Source organism: Zea mays, chromosome 9 (genome assembly GCF_902167145.1).
Source record: "Zea mays cultivar B73 chromosome 9, Zm-B73-REFERENCE-NAM-5.0, whole genome shotgun sequence".
Lineage (NCBI taxonomy): Eukaryota > Viridiplantae > Streptophyta > Magnoliopsida > Poales > Poaceae > Zea > Zea mays.
Genome location: NC_050104.1, coordinates 107,542,834 through 107,567,923, shown reverse-complemented (window position 1 = coordinate 107,567,923; position 25,090 = coordinate 107,542,834). Strand labels below are relative to the sequence as shown.

General features: G+C 48.3%; 1 protein-coding gene across 2 annotated transcripts; it reads right to left on the bottom strand.

Annotated features, from left to right (window-relative positions):
• Positions 1 to 2,767: 2,767 nt before the first annotated feature.
• Positions 2,768 to 20,825, bottom strand: LOC542673 (barley mlo defense gene homolog 7). Of its 2 annotated transcripts, none has more exons than XM_008660810.2 (14): positions 20,621 to 20,825; positions 14,316 to 14,373; positions 13,850 to 14,007; positions 13,584 to 13,700; positions 13,451 to 13,505; positions 11,419 to 11,558; positions 5,036 to 5,110; positions 4,846 to 4,934; positions 4,724 to 4,773; positions 4,350 to 4,390; positions 3,977 to 4,189; positions 3,828 to 3,895; positions 3,626 to 3,686; positions 2,768 to 3,507 (listed from the first exon to the last, which is right to left on the bottom strand). In XM_008660810.2, exons 1-14 carry the CDS (start codon positions 20,732 to 20,734, stop codon positions 3,238 to 3,240), a joined length of 1,509 nt encoding a protein of 502 aa, XP_008659032.1. In that variant the 5' UTR covers positions 20,735 to 20,825; the 3' UTR covers positions 2,768 to 3,237. The 2 variants fall into 2 exon arrangements, with proteins under 2 accessions (XP_008659032.1, NP_001105661.1); NM_001112191.1 differs by having other exon boundaries at positions 3,126 to 3,507; positions 11,419 to 11,549; positions 20,621 to 20,782.
• Between the last annotated feature and the right edge of the window lie 4,265 nt (positions 20,826 to 25,090).

Below are 25,090 nucleotides of genomic sequence, written 5' to 3'. Positions count from 1 at the left end.
CTTTATTTCTTCCATAAATTTAGAATCGCTGCAACAGCCATGCAACTAGACTCGTAAGGACCATTTTATGATATATACTGCTACTAAATATGCTACCCTATGTAGATAATTATGCAATCTGGTATACTGCGTAAAAATCTGTTACCAGCTGTATGTACACGAATTTATGATAAAAATAATATGCAATGAAAGAAAATGAATTGCACACATAGAAACAAAAAATCATATTTAATGTTTTATTTTCTTCATAAATATAGGATCCCTCCAACAGCCATGCAACTAAACACATTAGATCTAGTTTATGATATATATTGATACAAATTATATTACATGTTGTAGATATTTATGCAATTCGTTACACTGCGTAAAAAATCTGGCATGTTGTTCACTGGTGGACACATCTCCGGGTTGGAGCGTAATAACCTTAAGTTTTGAGCATAAAATCCTTCAATTATAAGCGTAAATACCGAGCCAATGTGAGAGGTTGATAGCTCTAGTAGATTGTTATTACGATCCTATTTTTATGGCAGATCCGAAAAACATGGCAGTCGCATGCATGCGGTTATACAGATCCAAAAATTATGGCAAAATGCATGCATGAGTCAAACACGTTCCCTTGCATGCGCGTAAATTTAGAAAAGATATGTGTGACGGTTTCTATTTTAAATGCTTTATTTCCTCCATAAATTTAGGATCGCTGCAACAGCCATGCAGCTAGACTCGTAATGACCATTTTATGATATATACTGATACTAAATATGTCACACTGTGTAGATAATTATGCAATTCGGTATACTGCATAAAAATCTGTTACCAACTGCATGCACACGAATTTATGATGGAAAGAATATGCAATGAAAGGAAATGAATTAGAAACAAAAAATCGCATTTAATGTTTTATTTTCTTCGTAAATATAGGATCCCTCCAACAGCCATGCAGCTAAACGCATTAGAACTAGTTTATGATATATAGTGATACAAATGATACTACACGGTGTAGGTATTTATGCAATTCGTTACACTGCGTAAAAAATCTGGCATGTTGTTCACTGGTGGACGCATCTTCGGGTGGAGCGTAAAAACCTTAAGTTTTGAGCATAAAATCCCTCAATTATAAGCGTAAATACCGAGTCAATTTGAGAGGTTGATAGCTCTAGTAGGTTGTTATTACTATCCTATTTTTATGACAGATCCGAAAACATGGCAGCCACATACATGTGGTTTCTATTTTTATACAGATCCAAAAATTATGGCAAAAATCGTAGGAGTTTCATTGCATGTGCGTAAATTACGAACAACATAAATCAAGGAATTGTCTTTCCAATGTGCATGCAGTAAACTGATATACGAACTCCGTGTTTAAGCATAAAATCGTACAGTTTTTTGCGTAAATAATACATGTGGTAGGCATAAAACACAATAATCGAAAAAAGAAACTGCGCCGGATCGGAGGATGTCACGCGCGATCATCGCTGCGCGCATCTCAGGCCTTTCGTGACGCCGCTTGCTCGAACATCGCGTCTCATGCGTCGCCGTCGCTACTCGCACGTCGACGGGCGTCGCTTGCTCGTCGGCCTTGGAAGTGCTGCCTCCTCAGGATCTCGGGGACGCAGCCGCTTGCCCGCACAAGGGCCCCGCTGTCGCTTGCCCTCTGGATCGGGGAGCCGCCGCCACCGACCTGGGAACCGCCGCCACTACTCCGGATCGAGAAACCTCCGCCACCGCGCGTCGAGGCCATGGAGTTGCGGCCACCGGCTGGGGGTCCACCTCCGCGCACGCTCTGGGGCAACTGCCGTCGTCGCACGCGGCGTCGCTAATGAATCGGGGTGGAGCGTAAAAACTGAACCCTAGCACTCCGGGTCCTGTTTTATAGACGTACGGATGTGGTTCGGCTCGACCGGATTGCACCGTCCGACCTGGGCTTCCTCTAGTTATTGGAAGCCCAGAGCTATTAATATATAAACTATATATATATATATATATATATATATATATATATATATATATATATATATATATATATATATATATATATATATATATATATATATATATATATATATATATATATATATATATATATATACTAATAGATTTTTACTCTAAAGGTTTATTAAATATGGACGATGATTAACTCTTAGTCATATATTTAACAATGATATCTAACATGTCGTCTGCCTACCTGACCGCCTATTCCACCCCGATCGATTGATGCATGATTCATATATCTATAAGTCGGTCTCTAATGGAACGTGTATATATAGACGTACAAAACACAGTTTTACATTGTATACCGTGTTGTTTTTACGATGGAATTTAAAATAAAGAGTGAAATAGAAAGGTCGCTAGAGCCTAGAGATAGCCTTACGGAGCGGACGGTGCGTGCATGGATGGATAATGATCTAATCCCCGATGAAAATAGCATTTTCAGATACTCCTAGCACTAGAATCGACGTGATGCTGCGCGCCTCTCTTTCCCCAGTTCCCTGCCCTACGTACGCCTGCCAGGCACCGCAGTCGTCGCTTCTGCAATTATTGGCGTGCGCGCACGCGCACACACCCGTATGCGTCTGTCAACGGACACGCACGTACGTAATGGCAGACGAGCGCGCGCAGGCGCAGGCATCGAAAGCTAGACGCCTCCCTGGCCTTCGCCGGTTCTAGCTACCTCCATGCTTCGTACTACCAGTACATATACTGGCAGCGAGCACAGACACGCATAGTCAGATGAATGGATCGAACGCGTCCTTTTCCTTCCATCACACTCTTGAGAACGCTCACCTGCCTGCTACATTGCAATAGATCGCAGTGAGCCATGGATAATGGGTTATGTACGCCCAGCTTTCCTTTACAGCAAGGTACGGCCGGCACAAGGCAGCAGCAGCAGGCCATGCTGGGCCAGGGCCAATGACGCGCCGGCTGGCTGTGCCACAGCCCACATACAACGTTGTAGCGTCGCGCTGCAACGTCGCACGTGACATGCCACAACGCCTGGCGGCCGGCCCTAGCACGGGAGCAGGCATGGGGACGACGCGTCCCGTCCTGCCCGTACCGTTACACGAGATGACGTTGACGTTACAACACGCGATCAGAGCTACAGCGCGCGGGCGCGGGCGCGGCCGCCCAGCCTGCTCCCGACACGAGGAATTTTCCGCAGCGTCCGACCCATCAACCCGCTGCGCACGGTACCTCGGCAGCCTGCCTGCCTTCCCTGCTGGTGTTTGCTAGCTAGGAATTTTATGGTCCTTGGCCAACGGCAGCTGCAGCCACCGCGACGTCGTCGACGGTGACGATCTCGTCAGCCGGCGCCATCGGCATGCTGCGCGAGCTCCCCGACCGCTCCTTGGCCACCCTGCGGGTTACGTCGGCCTCCCTGCCGGAATCAGCGTTAGGGTCACCGCCGGGAATCTTCCAGAACGAGAAGGGTTTCTTCCTCAAGCCGATCCAGCCATGGACACTCTCGTGCACGCGGGAGCCAAAACCATGCAGCTTGATCTGTCCGGTCATCTGGATCATCACAAATAGCGACCCGATGCTCAAAATACTCCAGCTTTATATGATGAACATTAACGAAAATAACGAGATTCTTTCCAATAGATAGATAGTGTGTATCCTTGGAGCTTACATGGGTCACGATGGCGTATAGTGGCAGCGTGATATAGCTGCAGATGACTTCGATGATCACCCTGAAAAACACAACACAATTTACTGTCATGACTGATGCAAGGACCTGATTCTTTGCTATTGATCTATTTTGTGCGCTAATCATCCTCGTACTGACAAGGAGAACGTTCTAGATTTTTCAGGCAATTCAAACTTTCGCTGACCCGATAACAAGTCTGGAAATGACATAAGGCTTCCGTTCCATCATACACGAACCGAAACCTTCTGATACCTATTAAGTGATTATTGTTAGCTCCAAGGTGTGATTCATGGAAAATTAATTGAGAAGTAGAGGACGTAGTGCAAAAAATACCAGAATCCAGAAGAAAAAACTAATCTCGAACGAATTCTGGAACAGGATGAAATGGATCAAATGAAGGACTAGCTCAGGCTTGTGAAACCAGAAATGGTCCTTGCATGGCTTTATTTTCGGAACTTCCTCTGTATTATTTGATAATGATATCGCTGCCTCTTGAGCCAACCGAGTGATAATGTGCTCTAGTTTGGCACCAACAATAAGTAACAGCTGCAATTTACCACTTTGTTTAGGGATGGCTCTCATCCATTCATTCAAATAAACAGTGTTTGTAGTCAAACTTCTTGGATATGACAGTTTAGTTCAAAAGCGAAAGGCCGAATATCTGAATTCAATCAACACAACGCCGAAGGAAACGTATCATACTTACAAATAGAGGCAAGAAAGCCAACCAGAAGTATGTGTGCCATCCTGCATTTTGACAGAAAGCAACAGAAAAGGGATAAATAGAATCACAGCAGATAGTTAGATGTGTATGAATGTATGATGCACTGCATATGTGAAAGCAATGATAACTATATCAGATGTAAAAACAATGATTACTAACTATATCAGATGTGAAAGCAATGTTGATAGGCACAGACCAACTAATCCACCCTACTGACCAATCAATCGTCAAAGTTACGCAAAACTATAGTACTAGTTGGCATATAAATTACAGAGGGCAAATAGAAGCTATAAGAACAGCTACTGATATAGTTAAATGCTTCTGCTCTACCGATTTTAAGACATGAAGAGAATTACCATTTATATTCAGCAGCAGGAATAAGATTACAAAAAGCCACAGATACCAGCTGCATGCAGGTAACTCATGTAAGATCACTTATGTTTAAGGAAACATGGAACCTTTCTCTGAATACACCAACCTGATACCAACAACTCTTTTAAACTCATATTCAACAGCGCGAGTCATGTATTTGTGGAAATCAATATCTGGTTTCTCGGGATAGTGTTCCTGAATGAAAAGAACAGATATATGCCCAACGAGCTTCAGCACAAACACGGACAGATGCGTGAAAACTAATGGGTGCAATGAAACTAAAATGTATATCATACCACGACAAAAGCTGATCTAAGTGCTTCATAATCTGATTTACTCACTGAATCTTGAAATTGCTTCAAGAATGCAGTCTGCAACAAGTTGGACAAAAGTCCCTCCGTAAGACATGAATAACACACTAATTGAAACTGAACAACATCGATGCTCCAGAAACCCCAAAAATATAGAGCATAGTGTGAGTTGAGAGAATTACAGAGTACCAAACCCTAACCCTAACAGCTACAGTGATAAAGCCCCCTAGTGGGCTGTGGGCTAGGCCCATATACACAGACACACAAATAGCTAACACCCCCTGCAGTCGAAACTCTAGCCACTGCAGATGTTGAGACTGGATCAAAACTCCGTGAAGACCACCGACGGAAGCCCCTTTGTGAAGACGTCGGCGAACTGGGAGGTGGTCGGGACGTGAAGAATGCGAGCAGCTCCACAGGCTACCCGTTCGCGGACGAAGTGGAGGTCGATTTCGACATGCTTCGTGCGCTGGTGTTGGACGGGGTTGGTGGAGAGGTAGACGGCGCTGACGTTGTTGCAGAAAACCAGGGTGCTCATGGTCAGCGAACTGTGGAGCTCTTGGAGTAGCTGACGGAGCCAGACCGCCTCAGCCACGCCGTTGGCCACGGCGTGGTACTCGGCCTCGGCGCTGGAGCGGGAGACAACCGGTTGGCGCTTCGACGACCAGGAGACAAGGCTGTCGCCGAGGAACACGGCGTAGCCCGAGGTGGACCGGCACGTGTCAGGACTGCCCGCCCAGTCGGCATCGGTGTAGACGCGAAGTTCCGTGGCGGAGGACCGGCGTAGAAGAAGCCCGAAGTCGAGAGTGCCCCGCAAGTACCGCAAGATCCGCTTCAGCGCGGTGAGATGCGGCTCCCGAGGGTCGTGCATGTGAAGGCACACCTGCTGGACGGAGTAGGCAATGTCGGACCTGGTTTAGAGGAGGTACTGAAGGGCCCCGGCAAGACTCCGGTAGCCGGTTGGATCGGCGACCGGGGGGCCGGCGGCGGGGAGTTTGCTCTGCGTATCCACGGGAGTCGTGCAGGGCTTGCATTCAACCATGCCAGCGCGTTCAAGAATGTCGACAGTGTACTGTCGTTGGTGGAGGAACAGGCCCTGGGGACGGCGCTCGACGGTGACCCCCAGGAAGTGGTGGAGCGTCCCGAGGTCCTTCATCGCAAACTCCCGCTAGAGGCAGGAGATGATGCGACGCAGAAGCTCGCGGGAGGAGGCGGTGAGGACGATGTCGTCGACGTAGAGCAGGATGTACACTGTATCCGAGCCGTGACGAAGGATGAATAGGGACGTGTCCGACTTGGCCTCGACGAAACCCCGCGAACACAGGAAGGTGGCGAAGCGACTGTACCAAGCCCGGGGTGCCTGGTTGAGGCCGTAGAGGGACTTGTTGAGCTTGCAGACCAAGTCGGGTTGAGCATGGTCGACAAACCCAACGGGCTGGGTGCAGTAGATCGTCTCCGTCAGGGTGCCGTGGAGGAAGGCGTTCGTCACATCAAGTTGGTGGACCGGCCAGTCCCGCGGCCAGTGTAGAGTCAGAACAGTCCGGATGGTGACAGGCTTGACCACCGGACTGAAGGTCTCGTCGTAGTCGACCCCAGGGCGCTGGGTGAAGCCCCGGAGCACATAACGGGCCTTGTAGCGCTCCAGGGACCCGACGTGTAGCTTCAGCTTGAAGATCTATTTCCCGGTGACCACGTTGGCACCAGGGGCAGGCACCAGGTCCCAGGTGTGGTTGGCTTGGCGAGCCTCGTACTCCGCTTCCATGGCGCGCCGCCACTGTGGGTCGGCAAGTGCACCACAGACAGTCGTGGGTACCGGCGAAAAAGCTGAAGAAGGGGTCGTGGAGAGAATCAGGCGATCAGGTGGCCGAAGGACACCGGCCGCGCGGCGGGTGACCATCGGGTGGATGTGTCGAGGATCACGGTGGACGACGACAGGGTGAAAGGTTGGGACCTCGGCGCGAGAACGAGCCGGGTACCGCGTCGACCACGACGCTGGTATGTCTGGATGGGGTCGGTGTAGCGAGACAGTGGAGCGGGGAGTGATGGAGCAGAAGGCGCCGGTGCCGCACTTGGCCGTGCGAGAGATGGAGGGGACATCGAGGCTGCACGTGGCTGTGCAGGGGAGGGCGGTGCAGACAGGGCCGCGCGAGGCGACTCAGGGAACGTTGAGGCCGCACGTGGCTGTGCGGGAGAGGGCGGCGTAGGCAGGGTCGCGCGAGGCGACTACGGGAACACCGAGGCCGCACGTGGCTGTGCGGGGGAGGGCGGCGCAGAGGGCGTCGAGGCCGCACGTGGCAGTGCGTGGGGTGGGCGGCGCAGGCAGGGCCACGCGAGGCGGTGAAGCGGACGAACCGGTGGGGAAGGGAGGCACGATTGTGGGGGACACAGGGTCGAGGTCGAGGAACACGTCGAGGTCGATGAGAGAGGCAGTGGGGGTGGAGGAAAAATGGAAGTCCGACTCGTCGAAAACGATATGACGAGAGATGAGGACTCTGTGGGAGGCGAGGTCAAGACACCGATATCCCTTATGATCGGGAGAGTAACCGAGGAAGACACAGCGAGTGGAGCGAGGGGCGAGCTTATGAGGAGCAGTGGAAGCGATATTGAGATAGCAAGCGCACCCGAAGACACGAAGATGGTCGTAAGAGGGATGGACGCCGAAGAGAGCGAAGTAAGGGGTGGGGTGGGCAACCGCCTTGGTGGGGAGACGGTTGAAGAGATAGGTGGTAGTGCCGAGGGCCTCAGCCCAGTAAGGAGCGGGAAGGGAAGCCTGGAAAAGTAGAGAGCGCACGACATCGTTCGTCGTGCAAATCATACGCTCAGCTCGGCCGTTCTGTGGAGACGTGTAGGGGCAAGACATGTGAAGGTGGACGCCGCGAAAGAGGAAGAAGTCACGGGACACATTGTTATAGAACTCACGCCCGTTGTCACACACTCACACTGGATGCTCCGGATGGTGCGACTAAATTGAGTGGAGACCAAGCGAAGAAGTGAGTCAGGGTGGGAAAAGTGTCGGACTTCTGACATAGAGGAAAAGTCCACAAATAATGCGAGAAGTCATCAAGAATAAGTAAATAATACTTATAGCAAGAAATGCTGATTCCAGGGGATGTCCATACATCACAGTGTATCAGATCAAAAATGTCTGCTGCTCTAGAAGAGAAGATGGGGAATGGGAGCCTAACATGGCGACCTAACTGAAAAGCATGACAGAGGTGCTCAAAAGATCCCCTACAACCGGAAACGGAGGTGCTGCTGGAGAGCTTGGACATCACATCACGACCGGGGTGACCGAGACGACGATGCCAAGTCACAGAAGAGGCGACGGCTGCAAGAACACGTGGGGCAGAGGTCGGTGTAGTGGAAGCAGGCATGCGAAGTGTGTAGAGTGGCCCGGGGCTGTCACACCGAGCGAGAAGGGTCCTGGTGGCAAGATCCTTCACAGAAAGACCAAACGGGTCAAACTCCATGGAACAAGAGTTGTCAGTAGTAAACTAACGGACGGAAAGAAGATTTTGAATAATGTGGCGAGCAACAAGAACGTTGGATAAATGGAAAGGACCGGGAAGGACCGCGTCACCGGCTGAGGTGACGGGAAGGGCAGAGCCGTTTCCAACCACGATGGAGGACAGAAGGGAGGGGTGGGGGGAGAGGTGGAAGACAGAATACCTGTGTCCGGGGTGGTGTGGTAGGAGGCACCGGAGTCAGCCACCCAGTCAGAGACTGAGGTGGGTGGGGCCAGTGTCATTGTGGAGAAGGAGTTGGCGAGAGACTGCGTGTCCCACCCATTGGTCTAGGCCCCCGCACTGGTGGGGCCGGAGGCCCTGGGAGGGAAAGGCGGCAAAGAAAACCTGCTGAGGGGTGGCGGGGCGAGGGGCTGTCCGCGGACGGCCTGGGCCACATCTGGATGGTGCCAGTCCACGGGTTGTAGAAGGATGGCCACTGGGAGCCACCCGGTGAATGGCCTCGGCCGCCCGGCGTGCCACCGCGTCCACTCTTGCGACCATGACCGCGACCCCCCGGAGCCAGTAGGCTACCGAAGAGCTCCAGGTGGCGGGGGACCGGAGTGCGGTGAAGAGGATCCCCCCGGAGCCAGAGGGGGAGCCCAAGGAGCGCTGTAGAGCGCCGTGGCGGGAGCGGCGGTGGCAGTGGCGGAGAGGCGAAGCTCCTCGAGAAGCAGATCGTTCTTGGTCTCCGCAAAGGTGGGAAAAGGCTTCATGCGGGTGAGGATGGGCGTCACACGATCGAAGCGAGGGCTCAAGCCGCGGAGGAGGTTGAGCACGAGGCACTCGTCGGTGATGGGGGCCCCGAGGGTGCGAAGAGTGTCTGCCATCGTCTTCATCTGACGGCAGTACTCGTCCACAGAGAGATCGCCCTGAGCAAGCTTACGAAAGGCGGTCTCGAGGTACAGAATCCGAGTCTGGCGGTGGCCGAGGAACTGAGCCTCAAGGGCACCCCAGATCCGGTGAGCAGTGTCGTCCAGGACGCGAACGATGTCCTGAAGTTCGGCCGTGAGGGTGCCATGAATCCAGGAGAGCACCACCTCATCTATCAGAAGCCAATCCTCTGACGGGTCAGAGACCACTGAGAGGACGTGGTCGGCGAGGGCGTACCGGCGGAGGGTCTGCAAGACCTGATCGCGCCACCGGGGGTACTGAGTGGAGTCCGGCGCAAGGACGTCGGTGACGGTTGCCCGGATGCTGGTGAGAGTCGCCGCCTGAGCATGAAGAGAAGCACGAAGGGTTGAGGCCGGGGCGGGCGCGGGCTCGAAGGTGTCGGCGCTGTGGCGAGCGGATGTGGGGGAGCCATCCGACACGCCCTTGCCAGCGAGACGGCGGTAGGTCTCGGCGTACTGGCGCTCAATGGCGTCGACAACCGCCTGCTCCTGCTCAAGAGCACGAGCGGCGTCCTGGGCCCGCTGGCGAGCAGCCGTAACGGCCGCCCGGGTGGCAGTGAGAATGGCAGCAGCATCGTCCGAAGGAGCGCGCAGGGAGGAGGTGATGGTGGACGGCTGACTGTAGACAGTAGTCGCCAGGGGACAGCCACGCACGAGGGCCCCGCCGGTCGTGTCGAGAGGAATATGTGGAAAGCTCGACGCTAGCAGCTGGGAGCGAAGCAGAGCGACGTCCGGCAGGGAGAATGCAAGAGCCGACCAGGAGCCATCGGGGCCAAGGGCGGCCGCGAGGGTAGTGGATTGGGTCGGCGCCAGCGGGGGTGGCTCGGCAGTGGGGGGCAGCGCAGCGGTGAGGACGAAGGCGTGCCCCGGCGGCGAGATGGAAGCAGCGACGGGGCGCGCAGGACCGGAGGAGGAGGCCGGAGGTGCCGACGGCGCGCTGGCCAAGGAGGGGAGGGTCGGCGGTGCCCCTGCCGCAAGGGAAAGAGAGGCCGAAGGTGCAGCGGGCCTAGGCGACACGCCGGCGAGGCCCGACGGCGCTCCTACGCCGAGGGGGAGGGGTGCTGGAGGGGTGGCAAGGGGCGGCGGCGCGCCGGCCGTTGGAGAAGGAGCCGCCATGGGCGCTGGAAATCCCGGCGGTGCTCCAGCGATCGGATGGACGGGAGCAAGGGCGGCGCGGTAAGAGAGAGAGAGGGGAGGGAAGGCCTCACCGGCGGCAGAGGAGGGGGGAAGGGGCGGCGGCGGGCCCGCCATGGAGGGGTGGGGGAGGGGCGGCCGCGACTGGAGGGGGTGGGGGCGGCGGCGGCTGGAGAAGGCCTGATACCATGTGAGAGGAGAGAATTACAGAGTACCAAACCCTAACCCTAACAGCTACAGTGATAAAGCCCCCTAGTGGGCTGTGGGCTAGGCCCATATACACAGACACACAGATAGCTAACACATAGTACCATAAACACACACATATTGTGGTTCGCCAAAAAGGAACAAAAAAGCAAACAAAACAAAACTATGTGATTTTGAGAACACGATCTTGCAGGAAGCAGCTCATCACAATAGACTAAAAAGGAACATTACACGAGGATATTGATCGATTGTAGAAATTGGAAACATGAGTAGTTTCAAATCTAACATAGAAATGCATTATGGACATGGTTTATATACTTTTTGTGATAAATGTTTTTCTAGCCAGAACCTTAGAAGGAAACAGTCCTGTTTCTAGTGAAAATGCACTACGCACAAATTGTTGGTTGGTAATGATTTATGTGTCCATGTTTTGTAATTCCAGTGCCTGTTAATAGAAGTTCACATTTCTGTCTTCAGTAAATCTGCATGTAATGCTAATGAATAGGCACACACATGGTAGTCAAAAGCAATATCCACACTGCATGCTTTTATAAACACTGAGCCCTTATGTTAGCAGATAGATTGTATTTAACTGAACTGGGCAATAAAATTGGTTAAGCAGATGACTTACTATCCAGCTTGCAACAGCGAGCTTCATCCAAAATCCCTTTGTCCGCTTGTGGACAAATTCATCCTGGTGCTCCCGATGTAGCACAACAATACTCAATGATGACCCTTGTCCTTCATTCTTTTCTTGCTGTACTGCAACCACTTGTCATCAATGGCAAAACAAAACAGTGAGCTAAGAATACAGAAGTGTTAATTTCACTTAAAACCTCAATACAAGAATAGTTCTTTGACACAGAACTTTCTAGTAACAAGCAAGTCCAAATGAACACAGTCATTTCATCTGGAGATGGAAAATGATTGGTAATCACTACTTCCCGGAAGATAATTCCTTCACTTTAGATGAATCCAGAAACCTAGATATGCCTCAAGTTTCTAGCTGGGAGAATAATTTTATTACGGCTGACTTTACTGAAAGAGAGATCAATGAGGCTATTTTCTCAATGAAACTAAACAAAGCAGCAGGTCCGGATGGCTTTCAGCTGAATTCTATCAGCATTTCTGGGAAACCGTCAAGAGGGACCTAATGCAGATGTTTTGGGATCTCTCTAAAGGAGATCTTCCGCTTTTCAGTCTTAACTTCGGGGTTATTACCCTGATCCCGAAGATTCAGGAGGCAAATGTCATTCAACAATATAGACCGATCTGTCTACTTAACGTGAGTTATAAGATTTTTACTAGGGTGGCCACAAATAGGCTGAGCTGTCTCGAAAGTGAATAAAGAAATATGGAAACTAAAGGCCCCTTTGAAAATTAAAATCTTCTTATGGTTTTTGCGACGCGGAGTAATCCTCACAAAAAATAATTTAGCTAAGCGAAACTGGAAAGGAAGCTTAGACTATGTTTTTTGACATAAGCAGGAAACTATTAATCATCTGTTTTTTGAATGTCGCTAGGCCCGGTCGGTATGGGGCATTTTGCAGTTGGTTACAGGTTTTGCTCAACCAGAAAATGTGGATCATTTGTTTGGGTCTTGGGCTCGCAACTTCAATAAAAATAGCAGATCTTTGTTTCTGCTTGGAGCAACGGTCTTGTGTTGGGTCTCTGGCTCTGTAGGAACGACTTAGTTTTTAAGAAAAAAACTCTTTTGCTCTCCTTTACAGGTTATCCAATTGGCGGCCCGCTGGCTCTCTAGCTGGGCTATCCTCCAGCGGGAGGATTTGCAGGATTTGGTTGTAGCCGGATCGCAGCTCTTGGTGCGGGTGGCCACGTTGTTTTTCTCCCAGGCACATGGATGGCGATCTAGTCTTCGGATTGAATGCTCCTAGCATGGGACTATGATGTTTTCTTTTTATTTTGATCTTTAGCTGGCTGTGTGCGTTAAGCAGATGCCGGAAGCTGTACCAAGGCTTTGTATCTTCTTGATGTATCATACTTGGTATTTAAATAAAAGCTTCCTTTATCGAAAAAATCTTGCTATAAATCTATAATTCATGTATTGTTTGAATCGTTAGTTACTTGATTTTGATTAAATCATTGTTACAGAATTCATGTATATGTTCTTTCTATTTATTGAGGTTTGTATTATACTGCAATCAAAATATGCTTTGGTTATACAAATTTTCAAATTTGACCCATATTTTGCATTTCACGCCAGGGCCCTAAATTCCTAGAGACAGCCTATATATTCACTTGTATCTTCAATACCACAGAACTAGCCGAAAAGAGCCAATCTTTTTGCTCTGTGTTATGTATTCAAGGAAAATACCTTAAAATGCATATTCTACTATAGTTTTGTGTAAGAAAATGTAGGGAACCTACAAGGTACTCCCTACGTTCATAAATATTTGACACTGTTGACTTTTTAAAAAAAACTTTGACCGCTCGTCTTATTAAAAAAATAATGAGTTGTCATTTTTTTGTGATTTGTTTTATCACTAAAGGTAGTTTGTGCTTGACTTAAAATTTTACATTTTTAAATAAGACGAGTGGTCAAAGTTTTCAAAAAAAAAGTCAACAGTGTCATATATTTGTGAACGGAGGTAGTATCTTTTAATATTAAATAAAGGAAACAATAAGATAGGTAAATGACATACACTTCTCATGTACTTCTCTGTGAATTTCTGTTTCCCAATGCTTCCACTTTCTCATCTACCAAATTTTAGCAACTGTAAGTTTATTGCCTACAAACATTATCATAGCAACACAGATCTACATTCACATATATACCTTGGCCCCACTAAATGATATTGTTGTAGCGCAGAACACAACATGGACTAAACCAAGTACAAATATGAAAATGTGCAGCTGATGTAATGCCTCCAGTGATAGCAAGGGAACATCACCCTGAAACAGAGCAGGCCTATTGCTTTCACCATGTTCATTCTTGAAAACATTTTTGCACAGCACTACTTTACTTTGTTTGATGTGACAGAAAACCTTATTATCCAACATTATAAATTCATGTAATATATGGAAATATGATATACCCTAACCTTTTTGTTGCAAATTTTAGCACCTTCTTCTGCAACTCTGGAGTTGCCTCTATTGCATGGAAGCATGAAGTCAGTAGAAGTTTCTGGAATGCAAATGCTAACAATAAAACCTTGGGAGAGACTCAGGACGAATGAAATGAATCCGAGAAGCATTAGCTCTGCAAGCATAACCATAGAACCATATTAGACAAAAATAAACAAAACTATGTGCAAAGTCACAAATTGAAGAAATTGCACTGTGCCCTTGGTCATGAAAACATTTCCATCCATTTGCATTGTTTCCTTCAGCTATGATGTGTTTTTTTATGATACTCTTTGTTAATGAAATCACACGCGGTTATCTCCTACGTGGTTAATGAAATCACACGCAGTGCTTTTCTGTTGACAAGGCACAAAGATGACCCAGTGATGGCACTATGGATATTGATAATTTTTCATAGCAATCAAGATCTTCCAAGAATGCTACCTTCTTTTAGTCTCTGTAGAGCTGAAAAAAGCGCTTTCTGCTTCTTACACTCCAGATACTGCACGAGTAAAGATGATAAAAAAACAGGAGGTAATCAAATAAAATAAGTTGAATATTCAAATTACTATTGAAAGGCAGGCCTGGTTTAATGGTGAGAGTTATCTCACCGAGTCACCAGGTCATAGGTTCAAAACAGACTCCCCACAATCCAAATTTGTGGATAGTGTTAGAGTATTGTGTTTGTGTTGTAATGGGTCCTGTGTAATGGGCTTAGACCCAACCTCTCTCTATTATAAATACGGTTCCCAACCCTGTTAGGGTTAGGGTTTCATCTCCAATATGGTATCAGCTAGACTTAGTTTCTCTCCCCACCCAGCCGCCATTGTAGCCGCCGGCGAGCTCTCCCTCACCTCCCCCTGTCGGCGCTCCTCTCCCCAGCCGCCAGCGAGCTCTCCCTCCCCTCCCCCGTCGGCGCTTCCTCCCGTTCTTCTGCCGCCTCTAGTTGCCGCCATGGACGGCCGCCTCCAGTTGCCGCCACGGATGAGACGCTTGTCCTCAACCTCCTGCGTGGGCTCAGTCCAAGCTACGCGCACCTGCGCGCCATCCTCACACGGATCTCCCCGTTCCCGTCTTTCGCTCGGGTTCGCAATGACCTCCTGCTCGAGGAGCTCACGACTGCGGCCGCCACCACCACCGACGCCGCGACGACCCTCTACACTGCTAACCTTGGGGGGCAAGCCCAGCAGGCTGTCCCTACTGCCTCTGGGGGTGCACTCTCACTAGAGCGCTCCTCCACCGCCCTCTGACGCTCCCCGTTTAGCTACCGGCTCTGGCGGTGGTCGTCGTGGTCGCGGCGGCGGCCATGGTGGTCCACCAGCGGCTCGAGGCACCGGCCCCTGGCCGTCCTTCTATAACCCATGGACCGACTCTATCTCCATGTGGCCTGGATCGCCTGCAGGTCATTCTCCACCGCGTCCGGTCATGCCCCAGCCGACCTTTTATGCCGCTCCACCGGCCCCACCTCAGCTCTAGACGGGTCTTCTGCCTGCCCCGCCCTCCTCTCCTGCGCCCTCGTGGAGTCGTGGGGCCCTTAGGGTGGCGGGTGGGACACTTAGTCTCTTAGCATTATTCAGAGTCTTCTCTCTGTTCGTCAATTTACCACTGACAACTCTTGTTCTATGGAGTTTGACCCCTTTGGCTTGTCTGTGAAGGATCTCACTATTAGGACCCTTCTCGCGCGATGTGACAGCACTGGGCCGCTCTACACCCTTCGCCTGTCTGCCTCCCTTTCCTCGACCTCCACCCCGCATGCCTTGACCACTGCTACCTTGTTCATCACTTGGCACCACCACCATGGCCATCCCGAGCATGATGTGATGTTGAAGCTGTCTAGCAATTCTGTCATCTCTTGTAGTCGGGGGTCTTTTGATCATTTCTGTCATGCCTATCAGTTAGGTAGACATGTTAGACTTCCTTTTTCTTGCTCCTCTCATAGAGCAGCAGGCATTTTTAACCTTGTTCACAGTGATGTCCGGACATCCCCTGTACTCAGCGTTTCTGGCAATAAATATTGTCTGCTCATTCTGGATGACTAGTCACATTACTTATGGACTTTTCCCTTGTGCTTGAAGTCTGATATGTTCCCCACCCTTTCTCACTTCTTCGCTTGGGTTTCCACTCAGTTTGGACGCAACGTCTGGGCTGTCCAATGTGACAACGAGAGGGAGTTTGACAACTCCACGTATCGTTCCTTCTTCCTCTTCCATGGCACTCAGCTGAGGATGTCGTGCCCCTATACTTCTTCTCAAAACGATCAGGCAGAACACATGATCCGCATCGCGAACAACGTCATGTCTTCCTTGCTCTTCCAGACCTCCCTTCCCGCCCACTATTGGGCTGAGGGGTTGGCCGCTGCTGCTCAACCGCCTCCCCAACAAGGCAGTGCCTTACCCCACCCCTACTTTGCTCTCTTTGGCATCTCTCCCTCTTACGATCACCTTCGTGTGTTCAGGTGTGCCTGCTATCCTAATCTTTCTGCCACTGCCCCTCACAAGCTTGCGCCCCATTCCACTCGTTGTGTTTTCCTTGGGTACTCTCCTGATCACAAGGGGGTACCGGTGCCTCGACCTCTCCACTCACCGAGTTCTCATCTCTCGTCACGTGTCTTCGACGAGTTTGACTTCCCTTTCTCCGTCTCTTCTTCTGTTGCTTCCATCTTAGAGTACGACGCCCTCCTCAAGGCAGACTATGTTACTCCCTCCCTTGCTCCCTCTGTCGTGCCCTGCGTGACCACGCCCCCCTCGTGCTGCCCGCACGACCCCGACGTCTTTTGCGCCGCCACGCGCGTCCTCGACCTCTCCCACGCCTGTGCCGCCACGCGCGGCCCCGACGTCTCGCACGCTGCCACATGCGGCCCCGGCGTCCCCCGCGCTACCATGCGCAGCCACGCCATCCTCCGCCGATGCGACCTCTTCGTCGCGCTTCGTGGAACTTGTCCACGTCTACCAATGACGTGGTCGGGCTGCTGCCTCGGCTCCCTCCCACCTAGAGCTACCAGTGTATCACTCTGTTGCCCTCCACCGGGACCCCGGGCACGTCCACCCAATGGTCACGCGATGGGCCGCTGGTGTCCTCCAGCCTATCGAACGACTAGTCCTCTCCACGACCACCTCTTCGGCGCTCTCCCCCGAGCCATCGTCTGTTCGTGTTGCGCTCGCCGACCCCAGCTGGCAACGCGCTATGGAAGAGTATGAGGCCTTACAGGCGAACCACACCTGGGACCTGGTGCCACGCCCCTCTAGTGCCAATGTGGTCACTGGGAAGTGGATCTTCAAGCACAAGTTGAAGGCAGACGGCTCTCTGGATCGGTACAAGGCTCGCTGGGTCCTACGGGGCTTCACCTAGCGTCCCGGGGTTGACTATGACGAGATCTTCAGCCCTGTGGTCAAGCCTGGTACCATCTGGACTGTTCTGACTCTGGCTCTCTCATGGGCCTGGCTAGTGTATCAGCTTGATGTCAAGAATACCTTCCTCTACGGCACCCTGACAGAGACGATGTACTGCTCTCAGCCTGTGGGCTTTGTTGACCCAGCTCACCCCGACATGGTCTGCAAGCTCAAAAGGTCCCTCTACGGCCTCAAGCAGGCTCCCCAAGCTTGGTACAGTCGCTTTGCCACCTTCTTGATTTCACAGGGCTTCATCGAGGCCAAGGCGAAACCCTCCCTGTTCGTCTTTTGCCGCGGCCTAGATAGTACATACCTCCTCCTATACAACGACGACATCGTCCTCACGGCCTCCTCCCCCGACCTCCTGTGGTGCATCATCTCCTCTCTCTAGCAGGAGTTCACCATGAAGGACCTAAGTGAGCTGCACCACTTCCTGGGGATCACCGTCGAGCGCCGGCCCAGGGCCTGTTCCTCCACCAGTGCCAGTACATCATTAACATCCTGGAGCACGCTGGCATGGCTGATTGTAAGCCTTGCACGACTCCGGTGGACACTCAGGGCAGGGCGGAGCCAGCCCTTATTTTGGGGTCAGCTGACCTCGGTAATTTTTTGAATATCTAATAGAAAAACGGTGTTAATAACAAAAGTTCTGTAGTAAAGATCCAGTAGATAATACTGATGACCCCGATAAATTATTTGCTAGCTTCGCTACTGACTCAGGGCAAGGTCTCCTCTGACATCGGCCCTCCAGTGGCTGATCAGACCAGCTATCGGAATCTCATCGGGGCCCTGCAGTACCATGTCTTCACCCGTCCCGACATCGGCTATGTCGTCCAGCAGGTGTGCCTCCATATGCATGCCCCACGGGAGACACATTTCGCCGCTATGAAGTGGATCCTGCGGTACCTCTAAGGCACCACCGACTTCGACCTTCTTCTTCGACGATCCGCGACCACCGACCTCGTCGTCTACATGGACACTGACTGGGATAGCTATCCCGACACGCGTCGGTCCACTTCCGATTTCTCCGTGTTCCTTGGCGACAGCCTCATCTCCTGGTCTTCGAAGCGGCAGCCAGTCGTCACCCGCTCCAGCGCCAAGGCCGAGTACCACGTTGTGGCTAACAACGTCACCGAGACAGCGTGGCTTCGACAGCTGCTCCAGGAGCTCCACAGTCCGTTGACGAGGAGCACCCTTGTCTATTGTGACAACGCTAGCACCATGTACCTCTCCACCAACCCCGTCCAGCATCAACGCATGAAGCATGTCGAGCTCGACCTCTACTTCGTTCACAAATGGGTCACCGTCGGAGATGTGTGGGTTCTTCATGTCCCGACCACTTCTCAGTCCACCGACATCTTCACTAAGAGCCTCACTACGTCGGTGTTTGAGGAGTTTCGGTCCAGTCTCAACATCTGTTGTGGCTAGAGTTTCGAATGTGTGGGGTGTTAGATTATTGTGTTTGTGTTGTAATGGGTATTGTGTAATGGGCTTAGGCCCAACATCTCTCTATTATAAATATAGTTCCCAACCCTATTAGGGTTAGGGTTTCATCTCCAATAGGTAGGAAGGCTTACCTCGTTTTATCTCTTCCCTAAACTCTACTCATGTGGGGCCTTCTAGCACTGGTCTGCCTTTTTTAAATTCAAATTACTGTTAAAACATGATTGATTTATTGTGCGCCTTTTAAAAATGTGCAAAAATCAAAGTTAATCACTAATATCTTTGTCATTTCAATGGCGCTTTCTTAAATAAAAAACATTATAACTTAAGTCCTTCGACACAAAATAGCAGACAACTATGGGTCATTGACATAACTTCCCATTAAATCAGGAATAATTTATTAAAATAAAAAGGAAACTGGGTGAAGCTTAGAGCATCTCCATGAGCCTTTCTAAAATATATTCTCTAAATTATCGTTTAGAGAGTTATTTTAGGAAAAAATGTTTTCTACAACTTTGTACCCTACAATAACTTTTCCCAAGTTTTCTACATATTATGCGCAGTCTAGAGAGCCATCCTTGCTCTTCATCTTTGGCTAGCGAGTAATCCAAAATAGAGGGTGTCTAACTCTATAATTACATATCCAATTGAAGAGGTTGTTGGAGGTTTTTTTCGCTAATATCTATTCCTGTAAATTAGGAAAGATATAAAGAGCCTCTTGAAGACGCTCTTATTGAATAATTTGGTAGTTAGGAAGATAAATAGAATTAGATGCTAATAAATTGCCTTGCCGAAAGGAAAAACGACATGGTGTGTAAATGGACAAATTCAATGCATTTTTCTATAAACCTTGTAAAAAGTTTAAAAAAATACTTAGGACAAAACTAAAACAGCCTACAATTTGAAATGGAAGTAGGTTCCAAACTCCAACTCCCCTAAGGGTCCATTTGTTTCTCCCTACTAAATTTTAGTCCATGTCGCATCGGATATTTAGATGCTAGTTAGAAGTATTAAATGTATTGTAATTACATTATTAATTACACAAATAAAGACTAAATGACAATACGAATTTATTAGACCTAATTAGTTCATGATATCAGAATATATAATATAAGTGAATTGTCCACCTTCTCCCATCAGCTTAAGCTTTTGGGTTAAATTGGTTGGTAAATGCAACTTAATATGGTATCAAAGCCAGAGGTCACGAGATCGAATACTGGTTAGCGCAATTAAAAATAATAATTGTTGTTCGCTTCTATTCCACGTCTAAGAACTAAAAGAGGCTCGACGTGAGGGCGAGTGTTATAATATAATATAAATGAATTGCTTATCTCTTTTTATCAGCTTAAACTTTTAGGTTGAATTGGTTGGTGCATGCAACTTAACACATGATTTGCTTATGTGATGCTACAATAAACATTTGCTAATCATGGATTAATTAAGTTAAAAAAAGTTATCTCGCCGTTTAGACTTCATCTATAAATTTAATTTTTTAACTAAACTATATATTTAATACTTGTATTTGGCATTCAAATATTCAATGTGACATGATCTAAACTTTAGTCCCTAAAACTAAATACCCGCTAAAGAGGGGAAGACTTCAGGTGTAAAACAGCCACACAGGTTAGGCAGAATCCCACATTATCCCCAATTTCAATAACCTCTAAAGCATCTCAAAGCAAGATGGGAGTACCAACTCAATGCAACGCCCATGGCATCATAAGTTCATCACCTTAACTAGCTAACTGAAGGCCAGACATGGCTAGCACGAGCTTGTGAATGGATGGCAGAAAGGAGCACGTCGCTCTGCTTCCCATCAAGTGATGTCTAAAACTCTTGTTATTATATCAGTACATTCGCCGGGTTTTCCGAACTAGAACCGCAGAAACGCCACATCTGCATCGATAGACCACGTACCTTGCCGAGGTAATGGAGTGAGCGCTCAGCGGCGAGGGAGATAGAGACGATGACGAGGCATACGATGGCCACCACCCAGGTGGGCGTGAACGCAAGCGTCGCCTCCTTCCCCATGGATCCTCTTCCAACTGCTGCTGTCGGCGCGACCTGGCTCCTGCTAGCGGCGGCCCAACAATTGGTCGGCTAGCGAAGACAAAGCCGAGAGGTTAAAGCAGCGGGCGCACGCGATTGCCGAGCGACCGCGGCGGCAAGGAAGGAATCGGCGTGCCCTGCGCGCCTCTCGGTTGCCTCCCGCGTGCGGCCACCCGTCAGATTCCATCCCTCGCTCGCGGAGTGGGTACGGGTCTACGCCTCTACGGGGGTAGGGGGCAGTAGGCTACCTCCCCGGCCACATCGGAGTTGCTTTGCTTCGGCCACCGGCCTCCTCCCCTGATGCCTGATGGCGACCGATGTCATGGCAACGGCTACCTCCCAGTGCTGGCGCCGCGTGAGGCATCATGAATTCAGGATTCAGGAGGTCTGGAGGTGGCCTCGTCGGCATGCCCAAGCCCACGCGAGGTTGGAGGGCGGTCATCTCATCTGGAGGCTTGACGGCCCAGGCGTGGTCTGCGCGTCGGGCGGACAGAGTGGGCTTGCAGTTCGGAATTCGCTTGGTAGGCCCGTAGTTCTAGCGCTCCTATGTGTTAGTTGCATAGTTACAAGTGAAACAGTGAGTTTAGTTTCGAAAACAACTTAATATCTCTCATCATCATCATCATCATCATCATCATCATCATCATCATCAAACATGAGTTTGCAAGGTTCCACGGTCATCATGCTTCAACCTTGCTCTTCCCGCTTTATATAAAAAATAAAGTAAAATTATACACAGGTGAGATTCAAGTCTTGGTTATTGGCTCCACATTCACACTCATCTAATCAACAGAACACACATATTTTTATGTTTTATTAAAACAAAGTCTACTCGTGATATATAGAAACCGTAGCAATGCACGAGTATCAAACTAGTCGATGGTTATAAGCTCTAGTTCAAAACTTAAAAAATAATAAGATGAAATAGAGTGATTATTTTCAAAACTATAATTTAATTTTTTTAACGACAAAAACAAAACTCTTTTAATTTAAATATAACCATTTTAAAAAATATGCATCGGTCTTGTTGATTAGGCCTCATCCATGTGCCTCACTAGTAGGATCTATATGGTTACACAAGGGTGAATGGGCTATAAGAATAATCATCCATGCCAAAAGATACTAGAGTAAAGATAATTAGTATAAGAGACGGAGTGAAAGAGAATACTTGCTCTAGCTTTATTTCTCAAAACAAGCCCTTTAAACAATTCTAGTTGCTAGGTCTCTAAGATGATTTCACTCAAGTAGCAACTAAAAACTAAGTAGTTATACTAGAGAAATAAATACAACTTGGTTACAAATCAACTATCTCACTAGAAAATGATATCAATGCAAATGTAAGTGTGATAGTGAATTAGGCAATGGATTTGAATACGATGATTATCCTAGAGGTTTGGTTGCTTGTCGGTGACCTACGTCCTCATTATGGCAAGTTCAAGCTAAATGGTTCACGTGCTAATTGGCATCACATACCATGCCCACAATTAAGAAGTCATAAGAACCACACTAGTGAAAAAACTATAACTAGCCACGAATCCATTAGAGTTGATCTTTGCGGGCCTTTCACAAGAACCATTTGCGATTCACTAGGAGCTCTCCAATCTCTCCTAAATGATAATCTACAAGATGCAAGTGAGTGCAGTGTGTTTCTACGGTCCCAAAAGGTGTTCATAGGTGTATGAGGTACCAAAATGTGAGCCACAAGGGATATTTATAGACCCACAATAAAATCAAATGGTTCCCTACCGACGGGCTAAAATTGGGGTACTAGACATGTTTATAATCCCAAAAGGTTAGAAACTAGTTGTTATTATGTGTCAATGTTAGAGTTAAAGTGCGCATTTTACATGCTCTCTGACTTCCCTATCTAATGTGGTACCCAGTGCAACATCAAACACGTTTGGTGAACTTTAGAGCGAATGTGTCAGTTTACATGCTTTCTAAGTCCCTTGCTCAGTGCGCATTGTAAGGACCTTGTTTGATTTTGATAGTTAAGTAACAACTTAGGTGGAGTAATGTGGGTTTTTAAAGGGAAATGGGATTTAAGTCATTTCTAAATTGGTTTTGGTGTTTGATGACCATCACAACCTTATGGACTAACTAGTTTAATAAGTGAATGAATGCACGTTCATAAGAATAAAATTGAAGTATTCAATACAAACAATAGCCCAACATAAGGCTAAAAGGGCATAATTGGAAAATATGAGCTATAAGTAGTTCATGTGTTTGGATAAATTCTAAATGCCCTTAGAAATGTATTTAAGCACCTTAGAGGGATTGAAAAGTTCAGACTTTGAAAAAGGTGCATTAGAGCTAAGTTTGAGCTAGAATTGGAATCTAAGTTGGAGAAATAAAAAAGGTGAAGAACAATGACTTAGACTAGTTGGACAAACTCTAGATATGTTTGTCTAAATCATAGGAATGCTCATGAAGACATCCAAATGAAGACAAACAAGGAAAGCCCAAGAAGGACTTAAGTGTACTGCTCTACGGCGCATCGAACCAAGTCCAGTGTGTGTCGGACCAGTCCGGTTGGTCACCAGACTGGTTACGCAGAGAAGGTCTATTATAGGCTTGTGTGGGATGGTGCACCAGACGAGTCTAGTGGTGCATCAAACCATTTATGCAGAGAGACTATTTTGAAGAGCTAAAGACCATGGCACACTGGACTTGGTCGGATGAGCACCAGACCTATCAGAGTTCAATGGTTGGCTTCAGGACCCATGGCTAAATTACGAGGCGACACACACAACAGGGTTCGGTGGTGCATCAGACCAGTTCGATGCCACCCGACAAGATAGCCTTCTATCAGAATGGTCACTGAGCGGATAGACTGATAGAGGTCTGGTGGTGCACCAGACCATTATTGTAGGTGGTCCAGTGCACTTGTAGAAAGTGGGGATTGTCCACAATGGCTATTTGGGTAGTTAGGGGCAATAAATACACCCCTAACCTACCCATTCAATACACACGAGTTGAGCAATAACTCCTACAAGCTAGAGCAACACTCCCAATTGATTAAAAGCCTCCTAAGTGCCACAATAGAGAGAATTAAGCAAGTGATAGCCATTCTAGTGTGATTCGTGATATTGCCTCATGAGAGAGCAATAGAGAAGAGTGTGTGCTACGATCTTGTGCTCTTAAGCTTGGAGTTTTGACTTGCTTCCATTGTAAAGCTAGCAAGAGGCTTCGACGTGTGAAGTACCTTGCAGAGAGTTCGGTCTTGTTGGGGGCCTTCCTCTTCCGAAGGTCCTAAAAAATGTGACTAACCATATGTTTTCAGCATGATTACGAATAGTTATAGGAAGCTTCATCTTTGGGATGGAGAACTTATTTTATAACAGAACGAAGGAAAATAAAGAGTGGGCGACGAAGCTAGAAGCCAAAGGACTTCGGCTGAACATGTTGACGAAGCTCAAGTATGATAACGACTGAAAAGGATAAAGACCATAGAGTCCTTAATAATTCTTGTTGATATTATAGATAGTTACCAGGGACATAAATGTACTTTTACCCGGGCTACGTCTCGTGCCTATAAATAGATGAACAGTAACACCGTCCTGTTCACGTTGGTTTGTAATCACTCTCGCGTCATTCTCGCACCCTTACCTTCTGGCAAGCCAAAGGTACTGATGTAATATGAATATTATTGATGTTTATTCGTGTTTATGAAATATAAGAATGAATAGATCATTGATATATTGTCATCATAATCTTCATTCCTTAGTGTTCCTTTACTTTCTCGTTTATATTCACATCCATATGTTAAAATGACGAAGTATGCTCTTCGTGACCCTTCGTCTGAAGATCATTATATCCGAGAGGAAATAATGCTTCGAAGGACAAAGGCCTTTAACCATTAACAATTGTGTTGCCTTGCTCTTGATTTATAGCATTTGAGAACAAGTGACCAACAGGTCTCTCGATCAAGAAAAGTGAGAGGACTCAAGTTTGATCTTCGGAATCACTTGAGAGGATTGAAAGAGACTCAATCCCTTGGGATGCCTCAATGGAGACGTATGTTTCATTTGGAAACCGGACTTTGGTAAACAAATCACCATGTTTTTTGTGATTGTTCTTTGCTATTTGTTTTCCCTCTTCCTCCCTAAGTTCTCTTGTTGATTTCCATTCTAATCATCTTGTGTTGCTCCCAAGATTATTCTACACATTCATTGAACAACATTTTGCAAGAAGAACTTATCTCCCTAACTTCAATTATCTTACCTCTTGCTCTAATCGACTAATTTGGAATTAAGTTTTGTTTTGAGTGATTAAATTCCAAGTTTCATCTATTCACCCCCTCTAAGCAACTATTAGGTTTATGTTGAGATACTTAGG